Raw genomic sequence first — 27,315 nt, 5'->3', positions numbered from 1 at the left:
AATTGTTAATAGACCTTTATTTTATTTTATTTATATGTGGTGCTGAGAATCTAACTCAGTTCCACACTACTGCTGAGCCACAGCCCAGCCCCGAAAGTAAGAGTTTTTTAATTTTTTAAATTTTTATTTATTTATTTATTTATTTATTTATTTATTTATTTGTTTGTTTGTTTATGGTGCTGGGGATTGAACCCAAGGCCTTGTGCATGCAAGGCAAGCACTCTACCAACTGAGCTATATCCCCAGCCCAAGATTTTTTTTTAATATTTTTTAGTTGTTGATGGATGGATCTTTATTTATTTATTTATTTATTTATTTATATTTATATGTGGTGCTGAGAATCAGACCTAGTGCCTCACACATGCTAGGCAAGTGCTCAACCACTGAGCTACAGCCCAATCCTTGATGCTCTCATCTTTCAAGTAATCTATTTTTCCCTGCTCTGAAGTTTTGAGGTCCTGTACTATAGAGGAAAACGTGGAAAAAACGTGGATCTGAATATGTGCCACTCTCTTCTGCAAATTCCCACGTATATTTATACTTTACTGTTTGTGGGCTGGGGATGAAATCCCAGGCTCGTGGTATAGGCAAATGCTGTGCCTGTGAGCTATGCCCCCAGCCTGCCAAATTCCTAAGTTCATATAGAGGAAGTGGAATAAGTAAATGGAGTCCTGGTCCCCCCGCCAAAAGCAGGTTGACAACCTCTCTGTATGCCATGGACTAATTAGAATAAAAGTATATCTTGTGCTACCAAGTAGATGTATTCCTGATTTTGCAAACTGGAGCATATTTTAAAAGGACCTGGGGAAATCGTTCTATTTTAAAAAGCAGAGATCACCAACTGGAAGACAGCCAAATCTCTTTGACTAATGCAATTTTTACAATTTTTGGAACATGAATGCCTTGGTGTGCAGGAGAGGGGACATGCATTTCCCCAAACCCCACTGCTCTCTGTCGCTGTTCTCCCAGCTGCTTCCCACATCCATTTTGCTTGGCAGGTTCCCAAAGGCTTTGGAGTTTGCTACTCTGTTCTTTAAAGGGAGAGACAGAGACAGAGATATGACAGTCATTTTTTCTATATGCATACTCCAAGTTTGTCACTCTGTTCTTTTTTGTTGTTGTTGTTCTTTAAAGAAGGAATGTGTTGTGTGTGTGTGTGTGTGTGTGTGTCTCCACCCCTTGGTGGTACTGCAGATTAATCAATCCCAAGGTCCCCAGGGCCTCGAATAAGCTAGGCAAGTGCTCTGTCACTGAGCTACATTCCCAGCCCAATATATATAATGGAGCTTATAGTAATTTTACTATATGCATCCTCATTCTTAATTATTTGTAAATCTGGACTTTCATGCATGGGGCTTTATGAAAGTAGGTTATGCTAAATTTCTTTTTTCTAAACAATTCAGCCATTCATTTTTCTTTCTTTCTTTCTTTTTTCTTTTTTTTTTTGTGTGTGTGTGTGTGTGCTGGGGATTGAACCCAGGGCCTTGCACAGGTTAAGCACCCCTGAGCCACATCCCCAGTCCAATATTTCTGTAATTCTCCCTGAAAGAGAAGGGATTGCCTCATCTATTCTAATTTTCTTGCTTTCTGGAAATCTTCCTTAAGCTGCCAACTTTCTGCTTTAAAAAGTAGCAATTTCCATTTTTGGGAAATAGGACAGTTATTTATTTTTGTAAACAAGTGGGAGATGAACATTGCAGGGAAAGGAACAGTGGAAGGACAGCCGCCCTGAGTCCAGGGCTCATGTTACAGTCCTTACCAGTCAGGACACTTGGAAAACAAGGAAGGAAGGGCTGGGCCAAGCAGATTCTAACTGCAGGGTGGGAAAAGATGGACTGCAAGCTAGTTCTCCTCATAACTTACTGCTTATTGCAGAAATGACACTTGGTTTTTAAATTCCAGGGGGAAATCAGGAGCTCCAAGTAAATGGGCCCTCCTAATGCCAGCCCCAGCTACTGCCTCTGATCTCAAACCAGTCCTCAGGGGGTGCTGCTTGCTTCTCAGAGGGAAGAGGTGCCAAGCAGCTTTCTAATGAACCCACAGGCGAAAAGTTTTCCCTTCCACTCAGGCAGCTCATCCCTTTTATGTCCCTCTCAGATGCCATGCAACTCGCGTTTTCTTTGCCAAAACTAAAACCATTGCCAGCAGTTTTCAGACCAAGTTTGTGGGTCCCACTAGACCCTGAATTTTGAAATTAAAAGACTTCTATGGCTGTTTCAGGAAAAAGGACAATCACCCAGTTCAGGCCCGGGCAGGTTAAAGAGGCTTTTGGTTCACCACTGAGATTTTTTAATTTCATGGAGGGCTCTGCCAGGCTTCTCTTCCCCAGGTTCCTAATGGTCTTGCTAAATTGTTCCCTTGGTTGCCCAATTCCTTGGAAATGGCTGCGATGATGGGGGTCAAGTCTTGTGCTCTATGCTGCGCCAACAAGGGGCTCTGCCATAATGAGGGTGACACAAGGACAGCCTCTGGACAGCACCTAGCATTCAGCAGACTCTCGATGAGTTCTTAACAGCTCATTATTTAACAAATATTTATTTTTTGGTACTAAGGATTGAACCCAGGAGCACTTTACCACTGAGCCACATTCCAGCCCTTTTTATTTTTCATTTTTAGACAGGGTCTCACTAAGTTGCTTAGGACCTGGCTAAGTTGCTGAGACTGGCCTCAAACTTGTGATCCTCTTGCCTTAGCCTCTGAGTCCCTGAGATTACAGGTGTGTATTACTGCACCCAGTTTAACAAATGTTTATTGAGGGTCTATGATTACCTAGCATTGTATGGGCAATTATAATAAATTAATACAATGTTACTCTTATAGAACTCAATATTACTGTGCTGAACAATATGGTAACCACTGGCCACAGTGGCTATTTAAATAAAAAATGAGTTAAACGTTCAGTTCCTAGTTGCAGTAGTCACATTTCAAGTACTCAACAGCCACATGTGGCTAGTGGCTGTCATTTTGGATGGTGTAGTTTATAGATCATTTCCATTATCACATAGAATTTATTAACAGTGCTGCCTAGAATGGAAGTCAGACAAGGAAACAAATCATCACTCATACAAAGTCAAAAGCTCTGTTTGAAATCTGTAATTTAAATTTGGTGCAGTAGGGGCTATGATAAATGTACGTGGAAAGTACCATGTGCATGCAGAATAGGGGCAACTAACTCTCTAACTCATGGCCACTCTAACTCACGGTCCAGCCACAGAGATAAAATCTTTTTTCTACTCCAATGACAACCTCTACTTCTCATCTTTATAGATAATCATTAGGAAAAACAGATACTCTGTGATAAAGTTGAAGCAATTTTCCATTATCAGAACTAAGTGGGCACTATTTTGTATTTGCTACTCAGAATCAAGGAAAAAGTTCAGACCCAGCAGAAATGCCAGAAAGTAATTTAAATGGATTTTTTTTCTGTGACTCTATTTTTTATTTACACAGAATATTTTTTTATTCTGTGACTAATTCAAATCAACTAGTATTATTGAGCACATATTAGATCTTACCTAAGGATGAGTAATAGACATTCTCTGCTATAGAGGTAAGACAAACATGTACAAAATCATAATATTTAGCAGAGAGTTATAGAGGTTCACAATGCCTAAGAGTTAATTCAAAAGGAGGGAAACTTCATAGGGAAGATGGTATCTGAACTTGTTCCTAAGAGGATACTCAGCATTCCGTAGGTAGGGACAGAGGCCTGAAAACCACATGGCAGATTTTGAGAATGACAAGATACCCTGCACACAGTTTCATGTCTGAAATTCAACTAGACAAACAGAGCTAGAGCAAGGGAAGCAAAGTCAAAATCCAAAACTGTTTTTATTTATTATTAATTATTTAATTAATTTTATTAATTCTTGGTGAAGCAAAATCTTCATACTGGGGCCCTCATGGAGGTCTTCAAGGCCACACCAAGGAGTTTCTGCTTTGTTCTGTAGCCTGCAGGAGCCATCCAAGGCATTTAAAAAGGAGAGAGGCATCATCAGATCTGTATGTAAGAGAACTCTGGCAGTCCTGAGCTGGCAATGATGATTGATGGAGTGTAGAGAGTGAGGGTCTGGGGTCGAGGGCCCAGCTGAGAGTCTCATTCAATAGAAACGTAAGGGGCAGAATGAGGACACAGACAGCTTGAGTAGAAAGGAGGTATGGCCTGTGTGTCATCCAGCCATGGACATGACAAATGTAAGTGCTGGGAAGTAACCACCAGTATAGCATTCTATTATCCACAGGGCAGCCCTCGGACTGCTTGCCTTTGGTCACTACTGAACTGAAATAAAGGGGATAGGGCTGGGGGTATAACTCAATGGTGGAGTGCTTGTCTAGCATGCATGAGGCCCTGGGTTCCATCCCCAAGATGAAAAAGAAAGAAAACAGAGTGCTGACTGGAGTCTCTATCTGCATGTGGCTATGGGTAGAGTCCACTATTTTTGTGCTCATCTCCCAGGTCACATTAGGCAGATGGAGAAGATTTGACCTCCATGAGATCTGGTCATCTTGCAAAAGCATACCATTAATCAGAAAGAGTCTCCACTCCTGAAAAACAAAGAGCTTGAAGTATATATACTATTGTATGGTTTGGATATAAGGTAAAGGCATCCCCCAAAGGTTCCTGTGTTAATGCAGGGGTGAAATGATTAGATTATAAGAGCCATAACCGGATCAGAGGATTAATCCATTAGATGGATTGTTAATTTGCAGATTTCTGTGTAGTAACTGTAGGCAGGTGGTGTGTGGCTGGAAGAAGTGGACCACTGAAGTGGAGACATGCCTTGGGGATTATATATTTTGTCTCTGGCTCCTCATACACTCCCTTTTTCTTTCTCTCTGCTTCCTGGTTGCCACATCCTTCAGCTATGATGTTCTGCTTAGCAGTGGGTTCAGAGCAATGGAGTCTGCCGACCATGAAGTCAACTGCTGAAACTGTGAGCCAAACTTTTCCTTCTCTAAAATGTTCTTGTCAGGTATTTTTTAATATATATATTAAAAATGTGTGTGTGTATGTGTATACACACACACATACATTTATTTTTTTAGTTATAGGTGGACATAATATCTTCATTTTTTTTTTTAATGTGGTGCTGACGATCGAACCCAGTGCCCCACACGTGGTAGGTGAGCGCTCTACCTCTGAGCCACAACCCTAGCCCTCCTGTCAGGTATTTTGGTGAAAGCAACAAAAATCTGACTAACACAATTATCTAGGATGAGTCAGCAGAAATCTCTATGTTAAAATGAAGAAAAAGTTAAAAATAATAGCAGAAATCAAAACCTCTGTATTCCTATGTATATATGTGTCTGAGAAGTTACTTCAGCCTCAAAGCTGTTTGTGGTGGAGAGTACTTGATGGCCACTTAAAATTACACACAACTTGACTACAGTTTTCAGCATCCATTGCACTAAGATCTGGTCATACATCTGAGTTGCATCTAATGGAATGTTAGAGGAAATAACATCTGCAACTTCCAGGCCTGGCCCATAAAATCCTCCAACGAGTAGTCCTCCAAACTTTCTTTCCTTTTTCGATGAAGGCAAGCATGTTGGATCTTGAATGTCCCTCAAAGGCCCACATGTTAAAGGCTTGGTTCTCAGTCTGTGGCGCTATTAGGAGGTGGTGGAACCTCTAGGAGGTGGGGTCTAGTACAAGGAAGTTAGGTCACTGGGGAAGGGTTGTGCCTTGAAGAGGATAATGAGACCCCAGGCTTCTTCCTTTCTCTCTTTCATGTTTGAGCCATGAAGGGAACAGTTTCCTCTACCACATGTTCCTGCCATGATGTACTGCTTCACCACAGATCCTAAATCAACAGAGACAATTGCCTGTGGACCGATACCTCTGAAATCATGAGCCAAAATAAATTTTTCCTCCTTATAAGTTATTTATCTTGTAAGTTTTTTTTTTTGTTGTTGTTGTTGCAGAGGCAGAAAACTGACAAATACAGAAGGCTTCAAAGCCAATGCCAAAGATAGAGTCATAAGACAGAAAGCAGCCCAGATCCCAAAATGACCACTTGGAGAACTGCCTGATAATAGGAACATCCATTTGGGTATTTACACAGGCTAGAAATAAACTTCTACAGTTTTAGAGCCAATTTATATTTGGGGGTTTTGTTACAGGAGCCAGCATGACCTTAACTAACACAAACTCTTTTAACACTTGCTCTATTTTGTATTGGACTTATCTGCACACTTTTCTAAATGCCCCTTTTAGAATATAAACACTTATTTTTCCTTGTAGTTGCTTCACTGGCTTCTAAGTCTATCAAAGAGACTTCAGTTTGCAAGAATTGTTATTCCTCATTAAAAAGACGTAGAAGTGTTCAGCTACTTGGTCCTCTAAAGACAGAGAGCCAATAAGGGAACAATGCTTGGATTCCAGTTCTTTGAGGTCTATGGCATCTCGTCTCACTGAAAAGACAGAGAAGCACAACGTCCTTGAGGTATTACAAAAAAAAAAAAAATCAGCCAAGCATGGGGGTGCATACCTGTAATCCCAGTGGCTCAGGAGCCTGAGGCAGAAGAATCGCAAGTTCAAAGCCAGCCTCAGCAAAAGTGAGGCACTAAGCAGCTCAGTGAGACCCTGTCTCTAAATAAAATACAAAATAGGGCTGGGGATGTGGTTCAGTGGTCAAGTGCCCCTGAGTTCAATCCCTGGTACCCCCCGCCAAAAAAAAATCACTTGTTCAGGGCCAGCCTGGGTAACATAGCAAGACCCAGCCTCAAAAAAAAAAAAAAAAGAAAGAAAGAAAAATTAATCCTATTTACCAATAGCAAGATCTAAATAAAGGCACATCATAATTTACTAATGCAGTTCCAACTCTACATAACTGTGTGACCCAAGGAAAAAACACAACTTTTCTAGGTCCCAGACTTCTCACTTAGAAAATAAGGAAGGGGCTGGAGGTGTAGCTCAGTAGTAGAGCACTTGCCTAGCCCACGCAGGGTCTTGGACTTGAGCCCTGGCACCACCACAAACCATAAAGAAGGATCTAAATCATAAAGCCCCTATAGTGGGGCTTAGGTTGTGGCTCAGTGGTAGTGCACTCGCTTAGCACGGGTGAGGCACTGGGTTCAATCCTCAGCACCACATAAAAATAAATAAAGTGTCAATCTATACCTAAAAAAAAATTAAAAAAAAATAAAATAAAACCCCTATAGTTATTTCTGGCTTTAACATCTCTGGCATCTATTTACCAGTCAATCTGTTAAATTGAATTGCTAAGTTTATTGGAAAATTCATTAATCTATCCAAATAGGGTATTTTTAGAATTTTCAACCTTTAATGAAAGTAAAACCTAATAAAACACTAAGCTGGGTGTTAGTTTAAAGGACAAATCTAGTTGAGATGTTTGAATACCTTCATTTTTGAAAAATCCTCTCCTATGATAGTTTGTTTTTTCCCCCAGTGTTGGGGATTGAACCCAGGGCGTTAGTTCATGATAGGCAAGTGTTTACCACTGAGCTACACTCCCAGTCCAATGCTATTGTGTTTTAAACTACATTTCATGGATTATCAGTGACAGCATATATTTTTAAGGTATCTATTAGCCATCTGTATTTCCGTTTTCATAGATCATTTAGTTTTAAAACGAGGAAATTGCAGTAGGAAAACAGGAGGAGGCATTTCTGCCTGTGTCTGTTAGCCAGCGCCAACTCAAGGGGGCTAAAGCATCTTGCTCAGAAATGTCGCCAGCTCAGCCTAGTTGGAATTATAGGATCCTAGCCTTGGTTCAGCCCTGTGCCTCCCAGAGTATGCCTGCCTTTCATTATGTGTTAAATTCAATGGAATAAAAGTGGCTGCAAGCATAGCATTGTGGGGTTCCATATTTATTCTCTTTCTGTGACAGCCGCATCCGATTTTCTCAGTTGAGAAGTCAAAGGGGTTACAAATTCCACCCAGGACCTGGAAATCCAGCTGGGCTGTTTGAGTTTCTTTCTGCTTCTCCATGAATAAAGATTCTACAGAGGAGCCCTATACAAACAATGCTGCTAATGATGTGTGAGGCAGAAGGGTCCTCAAACTCAACTGGCTGGGGAGATACTGGCCTTGCCTGGCTAACTCTAGCACAGAAATTATTTTTGCCAAAAAAACTCTGTAACTAGATATACACTTGAAGTACACGGATGGTGGAAGTGTTGAATCAGAAGGCTTTTTTTCCCCCCTGCGTTTCCAAACCTAATCATGCTTTGCAGCCACAGTACTGTCCTGAAGTCACCCTCGCATGTAGGTGATATGGTGCTTGTGCAGTGATTCAGATGATGGGAAAACAACAACAACAACCCTCTTCTGCCATCTGGGTTCTATCAGCAAAACAAAACAATGCTGTTGATTTCAAAAGCATTTAGAAATTCAGTTAAAAAAAAAATCTTCAAGAAACTGACATGAGGAATGAGGAACCTTTGCAAAACATGATCACTGGCCAGAGCCTAGAGTTCAAGTCTAGGAAACATTAGCAGAAATGCCCCAGCAGATCACAACTAGTGGAACAAGAATAGGGAGAAAGGAGTGTTCTCAGTCCTGTGCAGAAAGGCCGCGCCTCATGGATGTTGCTCTCCAGGATGGCTAAGTTTGAGGCAATGATGCACCGCAAACAAATGTATGCTAATGGCACACAGCAGTACCATGGTTTCCCCCTCTCCCTGGCTGCATTCAAGTAGCCTCATTTTTTTCTACTCATATGTGCCACCCATTTACTTCACCACAGAAAGCCTAGGCTATGAGTGGCACCCACAGATGAAAGCAAGAACGGGAATGTAAAAACGCATCCCGATGACAGCTTCCAGCTTGAAATGCCTGGGCCCCTAGGAAAATTTCAGTGGTAAGAAATGTGTTCATGTTTGTGTGGAGAGAAACCACATACCCAACACTAAAAGCCAATATCAACAACCGAAAAGTCAATGGAAAACACACAGCATCACGCAGCAAGTATAATATGACCTGATTCAGTTCAGTAGGGAGAGGCAACGGATGGTGTGGGGCAAATGATAAAATGACTGCATTTTTCCAATATTAAAAAAAACACTGACAAAGACAGAGGCAAAAGCAGAGGTACCTGTATAGTCTTTTTGTGTGTGGGGGGATTGAACTTGGGGCACTTGACCACTGAGCCACACCCCAGCCCTATTTTGTATTTTCTTTAGAAAATACAAAGGGTCTCACTGAGTTGCTTAGTGCCTCGAAGTTGCTGAGGCTGGATTTGAACTTGTGATCCACCTGCCTCGGCCTCTTGAGTTACTGAAATTACAAGTGTGTGCCACTGCGTTTGGCTACCTGTATAGTCTTTATCCCAACTCCTAAGCAGTCTTGGGTAACTCCCCAAACTCCCCATGACATGTAGATTGGTGAACCCATATATTTAAAAAAAAAAACTTTTCTTTTCCCTTCTCTCCCACAATCACTTCCCACCCCTAACATATTAACCAAAGAGAAATGATGTGTGTATGTGTGTGTGTATATGTGTGTGTGTGTACACACACATACACACACACACATAACAACCCTCTTCTGCCATCTGGGTTCTATCAGCAAAACAAAACAATGCTGTTGATTTCAAAAGCATGTTGCGTGTGTGTATAATTTTTTTTTTTTTGAGACTGGGTCTTGCCATTCTTGCCCACGCTGCCCTTGAACTCCTTCTACCTCAGCTTTCCAGATAGCTGACTATAGGCACTGCCACCATACCCTCCTTGCTTAAAGTCACTATTTACTGAGTGCTGACTGAATACATTGAACCAAGGGTTGAAGGATGGGGTGAACAGAAAGAAGCCTGGACAGGTGAAAAATAGCAAGAAAAGGAAGACAAAAATCTTTTTTCCTAGTTCAGCAGTGCAAGCAGCCAGGCCAGAAATATCCAGGGAAGGAGAGGTAATCACAGGCCAGAGAGCACTGAGGGGTTGAGGAGCAGGGCCAAGTAACCATTCCTATTAAATTCTGGGCAGCAGCTATACCTGTTTGGTTATCCCGTTTGAACAAACAGAACTTTGAGATGATTTGTATGCATAGAAGTAAGCGTTCCTTGACCCATTAAACCTCCTCTGACAGAAACAAACAACTGTTTTATTGAAACAAAACACACATAGAGTAAAATCCACAAATTTTAAATATACAACACGATGGATTTCTACATATGCACATACCCATGAAACCACCACCCAGATCAAGAACATCTGACCTGGGACAAACCAAACTGGTATGCTGCAGAAAAATGTGGGAACAGAATCCAGATGGATCTCTTATGTGCCTTTAAAAAGTTGTTTCAGGTCAGTTGTTTCAGCTCAGTGCAGAGTGCATGCTCAGTGCTCCATCCCCAGCACCAATGACTAAATATGTAAGTTGTTTTATTGCTGTCATTGATTTGATTCTGATATTTACAGGAAGTTTGCTCTTTCTAGGGGCTTAGATATGGGAGGTCAACTCAAGAAGAATCTAGGAAACAATTCTCTCCTCAGTTTAGGGATCCCTTGAGATTCCTAACATTTAAGAAAACATTCAGGTTTCAACCTACTGCTGCCACATGTTGACATCCCTGATGTTTAGGAACAGGCTGTGAAGCAGTTTAACTTTTATGTGTAACCTGGGTGCTTTCTCTTCCCTAACACCACAAACTTGTAATTCTCAACAGCTTTTTATTTTTTTCTTGAGTAAGAAATTTCTTCTTGTGGTGGAATAGCAATGATTGACAATGTCATTTTCATGTCTTCCATTTCCTTTTCCAGCTTTGTCTCAGAATCCAAAGGAATGGATTAAAAAAAGGAAAGGGTTAAAAAATAAAACTTGATTTAAAAAAATAAGCAAAACCCTCAGTTTGGAACATGACCTGTGCATTGGAATTGAACAAAAAGCTCTGTCCCAGAGCCACAGATGATTGAAGATTATCTAGTTTAACCATGTGACTGTGTTGGTCAAAGATTTGAAACTGATCAAATATTCAGCACTTACTATATAAGACTGAATATATTAGTTAACATTAATTTATGTAGTCATCACAACTCTGTTTATGTCACTTTATGAGATCTTTTTAACAAGTATAGGTTCATAATGAAAATTATGGTTTGGGAGTATAGCTCAGTGGTATAGTGTTTGCCTAGCATGAGTAAGGCCCAGGGTTTGATCCCCAGCATTGCCCCCCCCCAAAAAAAAAAAAGAAGAAGAAGAAAGAAAATAGAAAATTATGGTAGCCAGAGAGATATTAAATGTAGCATAAGGAAGCAAATATGTATTAAAACTCATTAGCAGCTGCTCTGCATTTTCTATAGTGAAGCACTACAAAGACACATTGCTGATCAAAAATCACAAGGCCAGTGAATTCAATTTTAGTTCTGCCAGCAGTGATGATTTCTCAGCTTATATACTATTTTTCAAAGTAGGCCATATATATATATATATATATATATATATATAAAGTTTATAGGAACAAGGTCAGGAAAACGAAAAAAGATCCCAAAGACTATGTTTCCCATTTTCCCACAGTATCTTATGCCTGGGTGCCAATCACATGCCTGGGTGAGATGCATACTCCCTCTCTTTGAAATTTCTACTTGTCCTCCCTGATTGAAGTTAAATGAATGAGCAATTCTAATCACCTAGTGCCTCTAAAAGTAATCAAATGTCTATGTACTTCTGTTGATCTCCACTATCATCCCAACTCATAGCAATTTATAGAAACATTGAGCACAAAGGTAACATCAGCAGGTGACTCTAACCCTGAGTGTGCACCTGTGTGAGAAGACTCAAAGGTGCTCTGCAGATCAGAAGAAAGATGAATTCAACCCCGACTGTGTTGTGACGCTGAGAAAGGCACCTTTTATCCTATGCCTTATTTTCATTTGTAAACAACAAGAAGCATCATCATTAAGTACCTGCACAGTGCTTTCAGAGCTTTACAAAGAAAGTGTTGCCTACTTGAGATTTGTTATTATGCCAGAACACAGGCAACTCTAATTTAGGTTCTCTCAACCAGTGGCACGGAGGAATTCTCTAGCTGGGGGTGTAGCTCAGTGGTATAGTACTTCTCTAGCATGGGCAAGGTCCTGGGTTTGGTCCCCATCCTCTCCAATCCCAAAGAAAACACTGAGAAATTCTAATGGTTACAGTGGTAGCACCGATTATTTGAGTAAATTACCTTTTTACACTTATGTGGTAAGTTTAAAAATAAAAGGTAAATAACAAATAAGAACCTCACTGAATTTCAGGAATGAAGATTGAGACAAGATGTCCCAACTTTATAAAAATTTTGGGTTGGCTTTTTCATACAAAGTTACCCACACATAAGAGCAAGAACAACTGGGATTTCAGGCAAGCAGAGGCATCAAAATGACAGATATCAAAAAAGATGTGATTTTGATCTCTGCACCATCTTTTACAGAGTGTGTGGAGTTAACACTAGCAAGGCTGAGATTTTGCTGTTCTACTTACTCCGTGAGATTCTGGCTATTTTTTTTTTTAAACCTTCAACCCTCTCTTCTTGGCAGAGCAGGAGACCTGGCTGTGAACTTTGCAACAGGGCCCATCCCCAAGACTCCTCTGGGTCTGACATTATGTAAGAAATGCAAATACTCTGGTTCATCCAACTAGGTCTTTCCAGAAAACTGGCTGGGTGCCAGCACCTTTTCAAAAAGAGAATAACCTTCAAGCTCTGCTCAGTCAGGCTCTAGACAGCAGGGTCCCAGGCCTGATGTGGAGTCACAAACCAGTCTGAGGAAGATTGATCTTGACCCTCCCTTCCCCCACTTTGCCTTTTGAAATATTTATCAAGATATGACAAGCCCAGGAGGATCCTCATACAAATGACCTTTGCAGGCTGAGAGAACACAGCCTCTGGCAATGGAGAAGCCGCAGGGTCAAGCTGTCCACTCCAGGGCGCTGCAAGTTTGGAATTTAGTCAGCTTTGAGTTGTCTCACAGCCTGTGCCTACTTCCCTTGGAAAACAGAATTGAAACTAGCTGAAAATATTGCTTCTTCACTCCCACTTCAGTCCTCAGAACTGATGTTCCCCCCCCCCCCCCCCCCGCACTGAAAGAGAGAGAGGATGCAAGAGCCTGGCCTTGCTTGAGACCTTTGCTTCTCTCCTCTCTCAGATGGTCTGCCTTCCTCATCTTCTCTGCCAGGAGTACACTTCACTAATAATTATTTCTAGAGGCCCTTTCACTCTGCTCAGATTCTGTGCTCTCTTCTGGCCCAGGTCACACTACTCTTTTCTCAGCACTGTCCTTAGCTTCTGCTCACTGACTCATTTGCAAGAGAGTCACCAACACCCAGAGTGGGCTGTTTCACAGGTAAAGGGCTAATAGGGAAGCAACCACTAGAGGGTGACATAATGACAGACAAGCATGTTTCCTTCTGTTGAAAGCCAAAGACAGCCACAGATCCAGATGTGGGCCTGGAGGTGTAAAAAGGGTATCAGTTTATCTACCTGAAGTATGTATGTGCACTCATGCATTGCACGCTCTCACTTTCCAGCTTACTCTTCTCTCTCTCTCTCTCTCTCTCTGTCTCACACACACACACACACACACACACACACAAACTAACCTTTCCTATGTTCATATATGAATACACAACCAGTATAACTCCACATCATGTACAACCACAAAAATGTGAAGTTATACTCCACGTATATATGATACATCAAAATACACTCTACTGGGCTGGGGCTGTAGCTCAGTGGTAGAGCGCTTGCCTCGCATATGTGAGGCACTGGGAGGCACTGGGTTGGATCCTCAGCACCACATAAAAATAAAATAAAGATGTTGTGTCTACCGAAAACTAAAAAATAAATATTTAAAAAATTCTCTCTTTCTCTCTCACTCTCTCTCTTTAAAAAGTAAATAAATAAATAAATAAATAAAATAAAGATATTGTGTCCACCTAAAACTAAAAAAAAATAAATAAATAAAAAATACTCTACTGTCACATATAACTAAAAAGAAACAAATAAAAAAATCAAAAGAAATACTGACCTAGTGAATCATTCTGAACCTCCAAAAAGTGTTTCTCATGAAAGTGACACCTCACCGCGGACAGATCTGCTCAAACGACAGTCAATATCTCATGCAGTACCAACCATTCCTTGTATGGACTCCTCTTTACTTGGTGTCACAAAGTGATGCATTCTAGCAAGCTGGAGAGCTAAGCTTATACTGTTAGTGCAGCAAAGCATGGTAGAGTTTTGTTGTTGTTGCTGTTGTAGTTGGACACAATGCCTTTACTTTATTTATTTTTATGTGGCGCTAAGGATCGAACCCAGGGCCTCACACACTCTGTCACTGATCTATAACCTCAGCCCCAGCATGGTGGTTTAAAATGTGGGCTTTTGATCTAGTCCAGAGTTCAGACTCCAGTTCTGTTAGCCATGTGGTCTTGAGCTGGCTACTCCCTTGCGCTCATCTGTAAAATGAAGATGATAATGAACCTTCTGCATTGCTGGTGAAGATTATCTGTGGTGATGTTTAGATAAGTAGATAAATTAATCTACGTAAAGTGCTTAAAAGAATGGTGCAGCATAGTCAAGACTCAATAAACATTAACTGGTTTTCATGACAGTCTGGGACAGTATGAGGAAATATGCATTGCCCCATTCACCTTCTCAAAACTCCCAAGAATATGAAAATCAGTAGCCCCATCTTACAGATGAGAAAACTGAGGCTCCTTGTGTTTAAATAATTTGTTTGAAGTCACAGAGCTGATAAGTGACAGTCAAGATTTTAACCTGATATCTTTGTGACTTAAAAAAAAAATTATGTCCTCTTGCTATACCATTGGGAGCAGGTGGGGAATTCAGTCTTACTACCAAAGGAGCTTAAGCTTTGTTTTGTTTTGCAGTGCTAAGGGGCCTTGGCCTGCTAGACAAGTGCTTTATCCTTGAGTTACATCCCCAGCCCTAAAGGAATTTATGACCTAAAGAACAAAATTGGGTGAGAGGGGAGTCGTAAGCTCTTTTTTTTTCCTGATATATTTTTAGTTGCTAATAGAACTTTATTTTATTTATTTATCCATTTATCCATTTATTTATTTATTTATATGAGGTGCTGAGATTCAGACCCAGGGCCTCACACAAGCTAGGTAAGTGCTCTACCACTGAGCTATACCACAGCCCCCATGAGTTCTTTTATATATCATTTTCAGTTTTCTAAAAAGGGAGACCCGTTAAGAGGTATGTGTGCATGTGTGTGTGTGTGTGTGTGTGTGTGTGTGTGTGTGAACATATTTGTTTGGTGCTGAGAACTGAACCTAGGGCCTCATACATACTACACACAAGTTCTATCAAGAATTGTTTAAAGCAGGAGGAAAAAACCTGGGCTCTAGGAGGCTATCGTGTCAGGGGTTCTCATGCTGGGGTCTTCAGGCCAGTAGCATCAATATCACATGGGAACTGTCTGGGAAGCAACTTCGTGGGCCCTAAGCCAGACATCCTGAGTCAGAAGCCTTCCAGGTTTGTTCAGAAGCCTAGTTAGGTTGAAAACCACTGCCCTAAGCAGAAGAAAGTATAAGAGCTGGTAATGAAAACCTAAGTCGCAGCACCATGAGGCTGTCTGTCGGTAACAGAGGACAATTTCTTTATGGGCGAATGGAACATGCTGCTCTTGAGGTGCATACAGATGGTTTGCTCTTACCCAAAGCTCATTGTATTATGCTCTGAGCTTTTGCTGTGTTTCCGCTCCTGTAACCTGTACGTTTCTTTAAAAACAGGAAATAAAGTTTAAGAAAGGTTCAACTGTCAGCAAATGTGTGTGTGTGTGTGTGTATATATATGATCTAGAGGCACATCTGGCAAGGTATTTCCCCCCACCCACTATAAAAGAAAAAACATAAATGGCTCTTACTAGGTCCCTACTATGTGCCAGTTCCATATTAGGCCCTTTCTTTCTTGTGGATTTTTTTTTCCCCTGAATGAATTATCAGACAGTTCTGGGAATAGAAATTGCTTTCATTTTATAGATGAGGAAATTGCAGCTCAAAAAACTTAAGTCAATTTGCCACAGGTCATGCAATGAACTGTAGTGAGACAGCTAGGATTCAAATGCACAGCTTCAGGCTTCAAATGTGGTGTGAATTTAGCCCGAAATGTTACCTTGGGAACTGTGCTGAGGAGCCCTCCATGTCCCTGGCATGTACAGGAGACACACACAGGGAAACCACTGGCCTCTCCTTGTGGGGCCAGGCAGGACACACTGAAGGGCTCCTTTCTGCCTTCTTGCCTTGATGGTATCATCACATTCTGTTGTCAGAGAGGGGCTCACGATGAAAATAAGAAGAAAGCTGATGAAAATCCCCCCCCCCAGCCCCAGATAGTCTTGGTTGTAAAAACAGTAGCAAAGTGCAAATAATGAACTAAAATTTTCTGACTTCAGACACTGAATACTAATTTCAGTTAAATCAGGGTTAAAATAAAGATTACTTATTCTTGTACAAGAAAGCTAAGAATTCCTTGAGAAGGTGATTTTTTAAATTAACCTGATGCCTCAGTGTGGAAGAACCATAATAATGTAGGACAATATATGGTTGACATTATGATTTTTGTATCTTTTTTCCAAATGAGGAAATAATAAAATTTCCATTATATATAATGCCCTTTTTTTCCATCAACATCCATTCAAACTCCAGGCTTCACTGTGGAGCCTTGGAAGAAAACATTTTGTTTCTATCACTCTGTTGGCACCTGTAACACTAACAAATACTGTCATTGTCAGCAGGTATTTTCTAGCTCGCCTGCTGAATGCTCAGCACTTACAGGCAGAAATATCCTCTTCAACATCTTTGTTTACAAATTGCATGCAATTTGTATCGCTATTTGCTGAATGGGTGAACACATTGGAAACCAATTTTCTAAGTGTTCTGTGTCCTGGAAATGGCTACATTTCCCACATATTTTATTTTTCCAAAGTTGTCCTATCTTTCTCTTTTGGAACAAGTACCTAAGGTGTTTGTTGATATTAATAATTGATATTTGGATTGTTCTATTACTTTATTTCGAATCCTTTGGTTGGGTGACCAAAAATATGACAACATAGAGTTAACACTCAAAAGTTGCAAATTACAAAAATAAATCTAATTTCAAAAATAAAAATTAGCACCACCCATCTGGGCCTGACTTTGTGTGTGTGTGTGTGTGTGTGTGTGTGTGTGTGTGGTGCTGGGAAAGGAACCCAGGGTCCTGCTTATGCTAGGCAAGCACTCTACCACTAAGCCACTTCCCCAGTCCTGGGGGTGGTTCTTAATAGCACCAGCTTTTGATGTCATGAGTTTTCCAGTGTAGACAATACAGTTAGTGTACAGTCACACTAATGAGAGGGCTCTAGCTCTCCAGGTCTCAAACCCTATTTTTATGGTGGTGGATACAGACGATGTTAAGCCTGTGTTCACAGGATACAGCAAACTAATAATTTGGGACAGAGTAATCAAATATTTTGGGGGGTGTTCCTGGCAATCTGTTGATGAGAGAAAGAACACTTTTTACATTTTTTTCTTTTATTTATGTCTTATTTCAAAATGTTTGATTTCCTCAAAAAAATTCATTTTTATTATGTATGTATGTATGTATGTATGTATGTATAGTTTTCTGTGTGTTTTTTTCTTTCTTTCTTTTTTTGTATGTATGCATTTTTGAGACAGGGTCTCACCATGTTGTTCAAGCTAGGCTCAAGTGATTCTCCTGCCTCCACCTCTGAGCAGCCTGGGATTATAGGTTCATGCCGCTGAATCTTTTAATTTTTTAATTGTGGTAAAACTCACATAACATAAAAATTACCATCTTAACTCTTTTTAAGAGTATGGTTCAGTGGTGTTAGGTATATTTACATTATTGTGCAACCAATTTCCAGAACTTTTTTGTCTTGTAAAACTGAAACTCCATATCCATGAAAGAGCAACTCCCCACCCTTCATCCCCAGCCCTTGGGCAACCAAGGCTGTCATTCTACTATTTCTATGCTTTTAACATCCATAGATTCCTCCTGTAAGTGGAATCATATAATATTTGTCCTTTCGTGACTGGCTTATTTTACTAAGCACAACGTCCTCAAGGTTCATCTATGTTGTTGCAAGTGTCAGAATTTCCTTGCTTTTATGCTGAATAATATTTCATTGTGCCAGGCATGGTTGCACATGCCTATAATCCCAGTGGCTCAGGAGGCTGAGGCAGGAGGATCATGAGTTCAAAGCCAGCCTCAGGGAAAAAAAAAAAAAAAAAAAAGCAAGGCGCAACTCGGTGAGACCCTGTCTCTAAATAAAATACAAAATAGGGCTGGGGATGTGGCTCAGTAGCCAAATGCCCCTGAATTTAATCCTCAGTACCCAGTCCATTCATCTGCTGGTGGACATTGGGTATTGTGAATAATGCTATGAACATAATTGCACAAATATTTTTAGAGACCCTGTTTCTAAATTCTTTTGGGCACATACCCAGAAGTGGAATTGGGGAATCATATGGTAATTCTGTGTTTACTTTTAAGGAGTGGCCATACTATTTTCCAGAGTAGTTGCTCAATTTTACATTCTTACCAACAGTGCCCCAGGGTTGTACTTTCTCCACACTCTCACCAATGCTTCCTTTCTATTTTATTAACAGTAGCATAAAGAGGATACATTATTATTTTATTTGCATTTCCATAATAATTAAGAGATGTTGAGTGTCTTCTTATATCCTTGTGGCCATTTGTGTATCTTTTTCTAGAGGTGTGTCTATTCAAGTCCTTTGCTCATTTGTTAATAGGGTTATTTGGGTTTTTGCTTTGTTTTGCTTAAATCTTTTATTTGCACTCAGTGAATCAAATGCTTTGCCTTTCTTAAAATTGGAAAGGCAGCATTTTATAATCCTCAGATATCCATTTCTATCAGTTACCCACAAATATTGGAGAAGTATTGATACATATAAAGTCTGTCATGAAGATATTATTACTTCTGACATTAATTCATTCATTTTGGTTCAACATTAATGAAGCACCTACTATGTAGCAGGCATTGTGTCACAAAATATCTTAACCCCTTTGACCCAACCCATAATGGTGGACTCTGGGCCACTAGTTTTTTGGATTGATTGATAGGTTGAATGAAGCACTGAGAGCTACAAATCTCTTCTGATCTTTCTTGTGGGATCTTCCCTCTTAGAATGGGGAAGTGTGCATCTCTAAGGAAGCCTGATCTTTGGGCTGGGCATCTCAATTTTCCCAGGCCACACCCAAGTGACAAACACATTCTATCTGGGAATTTAATTTTCTTTAAAATTCTTGGTAATGTTTTGGAGAAACTCCCCATGCAAAACTTGTTTTTGCTTCTAGACATAAGTTTATAGTTCATTCAGAAAAAAACTTCTAGTTGCAATTTGCTTAACCCATTTACAAAAAATCTCAACCTATGTTAAACAATGAACGGTCTTGCAGAACTTCCTACCGTGGTATACATCTTTTCAGACAGTACTGCTTGTCCACACATGCCCTCCATGTATTTCTATGTCCCAAATTGGAGAATAAACTGAAACTCTTAAGAAGCCACTGCATGTGAAACTATTCTTAATTTGCAGTCTGCATTAGAAATCATATATAATCCCAGAGTTAAGGAAACAGCAGGACTCATTTTAAGCTCATGGTCTCACAGAGTATTACTATTGGATGGTTCTAGAAGATTTTCTAGTCAAATCTCACTAGTTTTAGATGAGCCAACTGAGACTCAGAAAGGGGTCATTTCCTTAATGCCAAAATAAGTCAGCTGGTTTCCATACTCAGCATAGGGCTCATTCAATACCACACTTCTTTTTCCCCACCAATATTAATTTCCTAAGATGTTTCTTTTTTTTTATAATTTTTATTTATTTTTATTGCTTAATTTTCGGCGGACACAACATCTTTGTTGGTATGTGGTGCTGAGGATCGAACCCGGGATGCACGCATGCCAGGCGAGCGCGCTACCGCTTGAGCCACACCCCCAGCCCCTAAGATGTTTCTTGATGTTGTATTTTCTTATTTATTCAATGTGAAATAGGAAATGTGATATTGCTGAAAATCTTTGTAATTTATACTTGAATACCTTAAATAAAAGGCTGTGTATCAATATAATCTTAAGAGTCAACTCCAGAAAAAGTTTTGCTAGAACAAAGACCAAGAGGCAAGTTCTGGAGAGAGTTCTTTCAGGCACCTCTGAAAGGAAAAGGAAAAAGAAACCCACAAAGCTCCTTCTCTATAGGTTTGACTCCAATCTGCAACCTGCCCCCCCACCCATGTGTTGCCTGGCACAATGTTTTGTGTTAAGTGGGATTAAGGTGCTTTGGATTAAGACCTTGACATTTACATAAACATATAAAACGTAAAAAATCCATGTAACATTAAAAAGGTGACTTTCATGTAGAGTTTAAGGTAAAAATTTAAGCAGAAGTGACTGTGAAGAATATAATCCTAAATAACTCCCAGAAGAATGTAAATCTAGGTATACCCTAGAGTTGTGACACTTATTGTCACTGCACATCTGGAATCATCTGATGACTCAAAGTACAGTCTATTATTTCATAAAGGTTATAAAAATCTGTGGGCCTCCCTGGGTGTGGTGGTATATGCCTGTAATCCCAGTGGCTCCCAGTGGCTTGGGAGACTGAGGCAGGAGGATCACAAATTCAGTCAGCCTCAGCAACATAGCAAGACCCTAAGCAACTAAGTGAGACCCAGATTCTAAATAATGTATAAAAAAGGGTTGGGTTTGTGGCTTAGTGGTTAAGTAAGCTCCTCTGGATTCAACCCCTGGTACAAAACAAACAAACAAAAAACCCCAACAACAAAAACAATATGGTTCTATGGGCCTCATAGTATATGTAATATGGATAAAGTAAATGCTTGTGAGAATTTTTTCTTCTATATTTCCTGATTTAGGAAGGAGGAGTGGGTGGAGGTATAAAATATGTCCTATAGCTACTAGTGAATCTGTATGTACTTGGGTTTAGTATTGGTAGCCTAGGAAAAGACTAAAGGTTAGCAATGTGATACACTGAATATGGAATCCATTCAAAATCTTGTTCAGGTTCCCAAAGAATCAATGAAATCAATCTCCTTTTCTGATAGATAAATCAGATTGTCTTGAATGTAGCTGTGTGAATTCATAACTTAATTAAAAATATACAGGGTCATTTTCTCTTATTCAAAAAATACTTGGCTTGGGAATAATTAAAATGAAACTCTGAAATCCTATCCTCTGCATGTGCATTTAAGATCCAGGGATGCATTCTAGAATTAAGCATTGCTCTGGTTCCATAAAACACAGTTCATAAACCAACAGACCCTGCTGGGGCATCTTCCATCAAGTTGAACTGTCCTTCCATTTTACTAATAAGTACATTTGTATCAACACATACAAATACATTGACTATCAGTACAATTGGGCCATGGAATTTATAGCCTGAGGATGACAAGAAACTGATAAAACAAAGCCTAGGGAAGGGTGCTCCTTTTTAGCAGCAAAGCAGACGGAGGGCATTGGGTGGCAGCAAAGTGCGGAAGTGGAAGGAAGTTTTGATGCATTAAGTACTGAGGCAAACACACAGTGGTGTCTGCAAACAACCAGAAGCTGCTAGAAGGAAGTAGTGATGGATAACTCTAGAAAATTCTAGAATGGACTGGAGCGTTACACTCAACTGCATAATACCCAATTTCTTCCCAGCTTAAGGCACAAGACTGCTGAGAAAGGAACTGTAGAAAAATCGTCCCAGCGGAGGAAACTGGGGGTGTGATAAGAGATGTGTTAAGGGCCATTAGGGACAGCAAATAAAGGAAGGAAAGTTGAGTGATGATTACTGAGTAATGATATTGGGAGGAAAGTCTTGCAAGAAAAATAAAGGGTGTAAAGTGAGGGTCAGGAATTGCAGGATAACTGTGGGAAGGGGCTGCACCAAAGAAGGAAGAGCGCTGGGGCGTGGCTGGGAGAGGGACTGGCTCAATAACGGGCTGCGGGGTGAAAAGACGAAGGGGTGGGGAAGCGCGTTGCTGACAGCTGCTCTCCGATGGCGCCTACAGGGTTAAACCTCAGGGGCGACCAGACTAGGAAGAACTCGGTTTCCAGGGTAACGGCTCCGACAGTTCCGGCAGCGCAGGCTCGTACCATTGTGCGGGCGCGCACGGGGGGAGCCAGAAAGGGAGGAGGGGACGCGCGAAGGAACAGTCGAGCCGAGGGGTCGGTGCCGGACTCTACCAAACGCGCGGCCCGCCTGCTCGCCCTGGGGTCTGAGCCGAGCGGTGCTCCGGCTGCCGGCCGCGCGGCGTCCTTCGTGCCGGGGCCGGCAGCTCCCAACTGCTCGCGGACGGCGGGGGGAGAAGGAACGTGCGCCCGGTGGCCCGGATTGGCCTTCTGGTCCCCCCGCCTGGGCGGCCGAGTGCGGGCGGCCCGGGGCTGGGAGGTTTGAAAAGCGGGCGAGAGACAAAGGCAGCAGGAAGCCTCCCCAGCGCCCGGAGCCCGAGCGCCCGGCCCCGGGCCCCCTTGCCGGCCCGCCGGCCCGCGCAGCAGCGGCGGCGGCCGGAGGCGGCGGCGTCAGGAGGCGGAGGATGCAGCAGGGGGCGTGGGAGCGGCGGCGGCCGAGCCGGCGGAGCAGCGCGGCCGGAGCGCGGCGTGCTTAGAGCCGAGGCGGCGGCGGCCGGGAGTGAGAGGCACCTTCCCCGCCCGGGATGTGAGGACCCACGGAGCCCGGGGCGGGGGGAGGGAAGGGCTGGGAGGCGAAGCCGGCAGGAAGGAAGGAAGGACGGACGGACCGGGAGGAGGAGCGGCGGCGGCGGCCGGAGCCGGAAGGCGGGGAGGGGCCGTCCGTTGGGCCCGAGGCGGCAGCCGGGGCGGACCGCGCTCGTCGCCTCCGCGGGGCAGGAGCGGCGGGGCCCGCGCCTCCTCCCCCCAGCACCGCGGAGGGGGGAGGAGGAAGATGGAGACCCACATCTCGTGTTTGTTCCCCGAGCTGCTGGCCATGATCTTCGGCTACCTAGACGTGCGGGACAAGGGGCGCGCTGCGCAGGTGTGCACGGCCTGGCGGGACGCCGCCTACCACAAGTCGGTATGGCGAGGGGTGGAGGCCAAGCTGCACCTGCGCCGGGCCAACCCGTCGCTGTTCCCCAGCCTGCAGGCCCGGGGCATCCGCCGTGTGCAGATCCTGAGCCTCCGCCGCAGCCTCAGCTACGTGATCCAGGGCATGGCCAACATCGAAAGCCTCAACCTCAGCGGCTGCTACAACCTCACCGACAACGGGCTGGGCCACGCATTTGTGCAGGAAATCGGCTCCTTGCGCGCCCTCAACCTGAGCCTCTGCAAGCAGATCACCGACAGCAGTCTGGGCCGAATAGCCCAGTACCTCAAGGGCCTGGAGGTGCTGGAGCTGGGGGGTTGCAGCAATATTACCAACACCGGCCTTCTGCTCATCGCCTGGGGTCTGCAGCGCCTCAAGAGCCTTAATCTCCGCAGCTGCCGCCACCTCTCGGACGTGGGCATCGGGCACCTGGCCGGCATGACGCGCAGCGCCGCGGAGGGCTGCCTGGGCCTGGAGCAGCTCACGCTGCAGGACTGCCAGAAGCTCACGGATCTTTCTCTAAAGCACATCTCCCGAGGGCTGACAGGCCTGAGGCTCCTCAACCTCAGCTTCTGCGGGGGCATCTCAGACGCAGGTCTTCTGCACCTGTCGCACATGGGCAGCCTACGCAGCCTTAACCTGCGCTCCTGCGACAATATCAGTGACACAGGCATCATGCACCTAGCCATGGGTAGCCTGCGCCTCTCGGGGTTAGATGTGTCCTTCTGTGACAAAGTGGGGGACCAGAGTCTGGCCTACATAGCCCAGGGGCTGGACGGCCTCAAGTCCCTCTCCCTCTGCTCCTGCCACATCAGTGATGATGGCATCAACCGCATGGTGCGGCAGATGCACGGGCTGCGCACGCTCAACATTGGACAGTGTGTGCGCATCACGGACAAGGGCCTGGAGCTGATTGCTGAGCACCTAAGCCAGCTCACTGGCATAGACCTGTACGGCTGTACCCGGATCACCAAGCGCGGCCTGGAGCGCATCACGCAGCTGCCCTGCCTCAAGGTACTCAACCTGGGACTCTGGCAAATGACGGACAGTGAGAAGGTCAGGTGAGGGCGGCAGCACCAGCTCCCCTTGTCCTGCCCTGTACACCCTCCCTTCACCACCACCGGCCCCCATACACCCACTCGCATATTTAGACATAGTTCATGGCGATGGCTGAGATAGGGCAGCGACATGAAGCCCAAGCTCATTTCTCCTCCTCGGACGCCCCTCCCTGCTACCAGCCCCTTTCCATTGCCTTCGGGGTTCCTCTTCTACCACTGCCCTATTTTCCTCTCCTTTTCCCTGCGGATGGAGAAATGGATTCTGCTACTCACTCACCTACTTCTCTCTGCAGGGGATGGAGGACTGTTTTCAGCTACCGTATCCCCACTGCTTGGCATTTGTAAATGGGGTGGGGGTGGGGAGTGACTAGTTCTCTCCACCCCGAGGAATTGAGGAAAATGTCTGCCTTCACTTAAGCTTTCGTTTGAATACTGTGATCTGGTTTTTATTTTGAAATGTATAAAAAGCAAACCCAACTACAACGGCCTTTCACCCTTCTTCCACTTTGTAACTAATCCCAGTCTCTTCTCATCACTTCTCCTTTTGCAGTACTCTGCTATTAACACTCATTTTATTTTTATCTGCTTTCCTTTTTTTAGTTTTTTGAAGAAATTGGAAATCATGGTCTTTTTTTTCTGCTGAATATATTCTATATATTCTATATATATAAATTATATATATATTATATATATATATATATATGTCTGGCTACCTCGTTTTAGTTTACTTTTTTCTCTGAAGCCCTGGAATTCTACAAGAGAGATATTTTGAGACTGAAACATTTTTGTGCCTAGACTGGAAAGATGCCCATTGGGTTTGTACATCTTTTTGTTTTGGCTTCTTCCCAACCTCCATCCACCCAGTGTGTCCTACTTCTACATTCTGGCTATAATTTTCTTTTTCTCCTTGTCCATTGGGATTTGAGGACCCAACTGTGTTCTTAAATCTTGACTTAATTTATAGCACAAATGTGTGGGAGAAATGAGAGTTGAACTGCTTGTTTGTTTGAGATGCAGATTGTGTCTTGAAAATGATTATTATATATGCAAATTATGCCCTACCCTCACCCTCTTCCAAGTTTCTCCACAAAAAGGTCACACAGTGAGGCTTCCTGTTGGAAGTACAGAGCAGAGTTGGCCTACAGAGACCCTGGGGCACCCCCGGCAATGTGAAAGGGAGGAGACTGAAATTCACGTCTTATCTGTGTTCTGTTAATAAAATGGGAGTTTGTGGGTTTTAAAAAGATCTGTTTCTAAATGGAGGAATAGATGACTTTATTTTGGTGGGGGTTGGGACTTGTGGCTTTAAAAAAAATCGCTTTTGAGTAGGATGTATATTTTTGTTGGATTTTGTTTGTTTGTTTATTTTTTTAGAATCCTCCACAGCAACATGCGAGAACATGGAGTTAAAGAAACCCAGAGACCTTTATCAATTAATTGTACTGTTTGTGAATTTGTATAAATAATAACAAAGATCCTCTTAAAACGTTTATATTCTTACATTAAAAGGTTAAACTGATATTTATATAATAAAGAGGAAATATGAAGTATGTTTTTGAAAAAAAAAGCACACAAAAAAACTTGTATCTGTGAATTATTTTTAAGGCATTGAGTGTTTGGGTACATGCCAAAGTAGGAGGTGCTCTTTGTACACTAAGATAGAAGGAAATAAGGTATAGATTTGGTGCATCCTATGTGAGTGAGCAAGCTCATGGTTAAAAATTTATTTTGTGTAAGGTTTACTAATGACACCCAAATAATGTTCCATTTCTAGAAATGTGATTAGAGTGGAGAATTCTATAGTTTTTGGTTTTAAACTGTCAACATGAAAATTTAAAGAAACTGAACAAAATGAAACTTTAAAAAAAATTTGACTTGTAAAAGTCAGTTTCCTCAAACGGCCAGTTTTTCTTTGGGTGGAAATTAGATCTAGGGGTAATACTGAAAAAATGGGTCATGAGATATGGGGGTGGCCAAGAAGAAAGATGGGTGTCTACTCTTAGATCGGCTGTGGGGAGGATGTGAAGGGTGGAGGGAGCTGAAGCCATTGTTTAGAAAAGTTAAAAGAGCGCTGCTGTCCTTGCCTGCTCCTCGCTCAGTCATGCATACTGAATCTCCCAGAGGGAGCGAGGGTCCCAGTGGAAAGGAGGAGGGCAGTTCTACCCCTCTTTTTAACATTCCCCTCCAGGCCTGGCTGCATTGAAGCACTTTCCTGGGGGCTGGGGAGGTTGGCCAGGAGTTCTTGTACATTTGCATTTTAAGCACTTCCAACTGAGGCTGGCCACTCAGTTGAGGGTTCTTAGACTGAATTCATGCAGATAAATGAATACCAACAATTCTAGCAAAGAGTTCCCTTTGGTAGACAATAACCAAATAATCTGACACCTAGTGATTGAGCTGTGGAAACTGGTGAGTATAAATGCTCTTAGTTGTGGAGTAATTCATATTCCTGGTTTCACATAAGTTTGTCTAAGTTGTTTCTGAGATTACTTTTTTCCTTTTTTTAAACACCAAAAAAGCACTGATCCCAGTGAGAGCTGATAAGAACAGTATCAAACTTTCCTGGATCAGCATCTCTTTCCAGGAAGAGGGCTAGAACCCAGGTTTCTCTTGGGTTAAGATTGTTTTGTAAAATTTCCAAGCTTTAAGACTTGAGCATATCACAAAAGCTGCATTGTTCCTTTTTGGAGAGCCATCACAATTGGGTCTAATTGAGCCTGACACTAGATCCATCTTCCTTTTCTATGGGGAAGGTGTGGATCTTTTTCTTTCCACTTAGGTTACAGTGCTTATTGCCTAAAGGTGGGGGGCGGGGTATGTGTGAACCCCAGTTAGAACCAGGGACTTTGAATTAGGGCCAGCTTTTTTCATTGAGCATTTGACACAATTCCCGAAGGTTACACAAGCCATAGGTTCCTAGCCTATTTTTCTTCCAAGAGACTGCATGGCTGTACAGATTCACTCAGTCAATAAAAATCTGAGCACCTCCTAAGTCTGCCTCTATTCACATTCTTCATTTTAACATGCAAAATAATCCTACCACCGCCTGAAGCATTTTCTGTTTTGATTTTTTTATATTAAAAGTTATATATAAGCTGGACTTAAGGTTGATAAATTAATGTTGAAAGTTAAGATCATGGGTATCATGTCCTTATCCTGAACTAGGCATTTAATGTATCTGGACCTTCTCAGGAAAAGATTAATAAACCATTTACTGTCAGCAGTGAAGGT

General features: G+C 42.5%; 2 protein-coding genes and 1 long non-coding RNA gene across 3 annotated transcripts in view; 2 read left to right on the top strand and 1 right to left on the bottom strand.

The window, feature by feature from the left end:
- LOC124103283 (uncharacterized) overlaps positions 1-5,038 on the top strand; it is a 29,934-nt gene extending 24,896 nt beyond the window's left edge. Inside the window, exon 3 of the long non-coding RNA XR_006855163.2 lies at positions 4,864-5,038. This is a non-coding gene — a long non-coding RNA (uncharacterized LOC124103283). The remainder of the gene's footprint in view (positions 1-4,863) is intronic.
- Wnt5b (Wnt family member 5B) overlaps positions 1-27,315 on the bottom strand; it is a 111,869-nt gene that overhangs the window by 24,111 nt on the left and 60,443 nt on the right. The window lies entirely within an intron of this gene.
- On the top strand, positions 22,507-27,304 carry Fbxl14 (F-box and leucine rich repeat protein 14). The gene has a single exon (XM_046459818.2). It carries the CDS (start codon positions 22,889-22,891, stop codon positions 24,089-24,091), a length of 1,203 nt encoding a protein of 400 aa, XP_046315774.1. The 5' UTR covers positions 22,507-22,888; the 3' UTR covers positions 24,092-27,304.

Source organism: Marmota monax, unplaced genomic scaffold (assembly GCF_021218885.2).
Source record: "Marmota monax isolate L192 unplaced genomic scaffold, Marmota_monax_Labrador192_F-V1.1 WCK01_AAM20220418_F8-fsc00163, whole genome shotgun sequence".
In the NCBI taxonomy this organism is placed as follows: domain Eukaryota; kingdom Metazoa; phylum Chordata; class Mammalia; order Rodentia; family Sciuridae; genus Marmota; species Marmota monax.
This window is presented reverse-complemented; position numbering and strand designations above follow the sequence as displayed.

Bases quoted from the DNA above. Each gene is read 5' to 3' on its own strand.
- Fbxl14 (XM_046459818.2), top strand. From the start codon at position 22,889: ATGGAGACCCACATCTCGTGTTTGTTCCCCGAGCTGCTGGCCATGATC.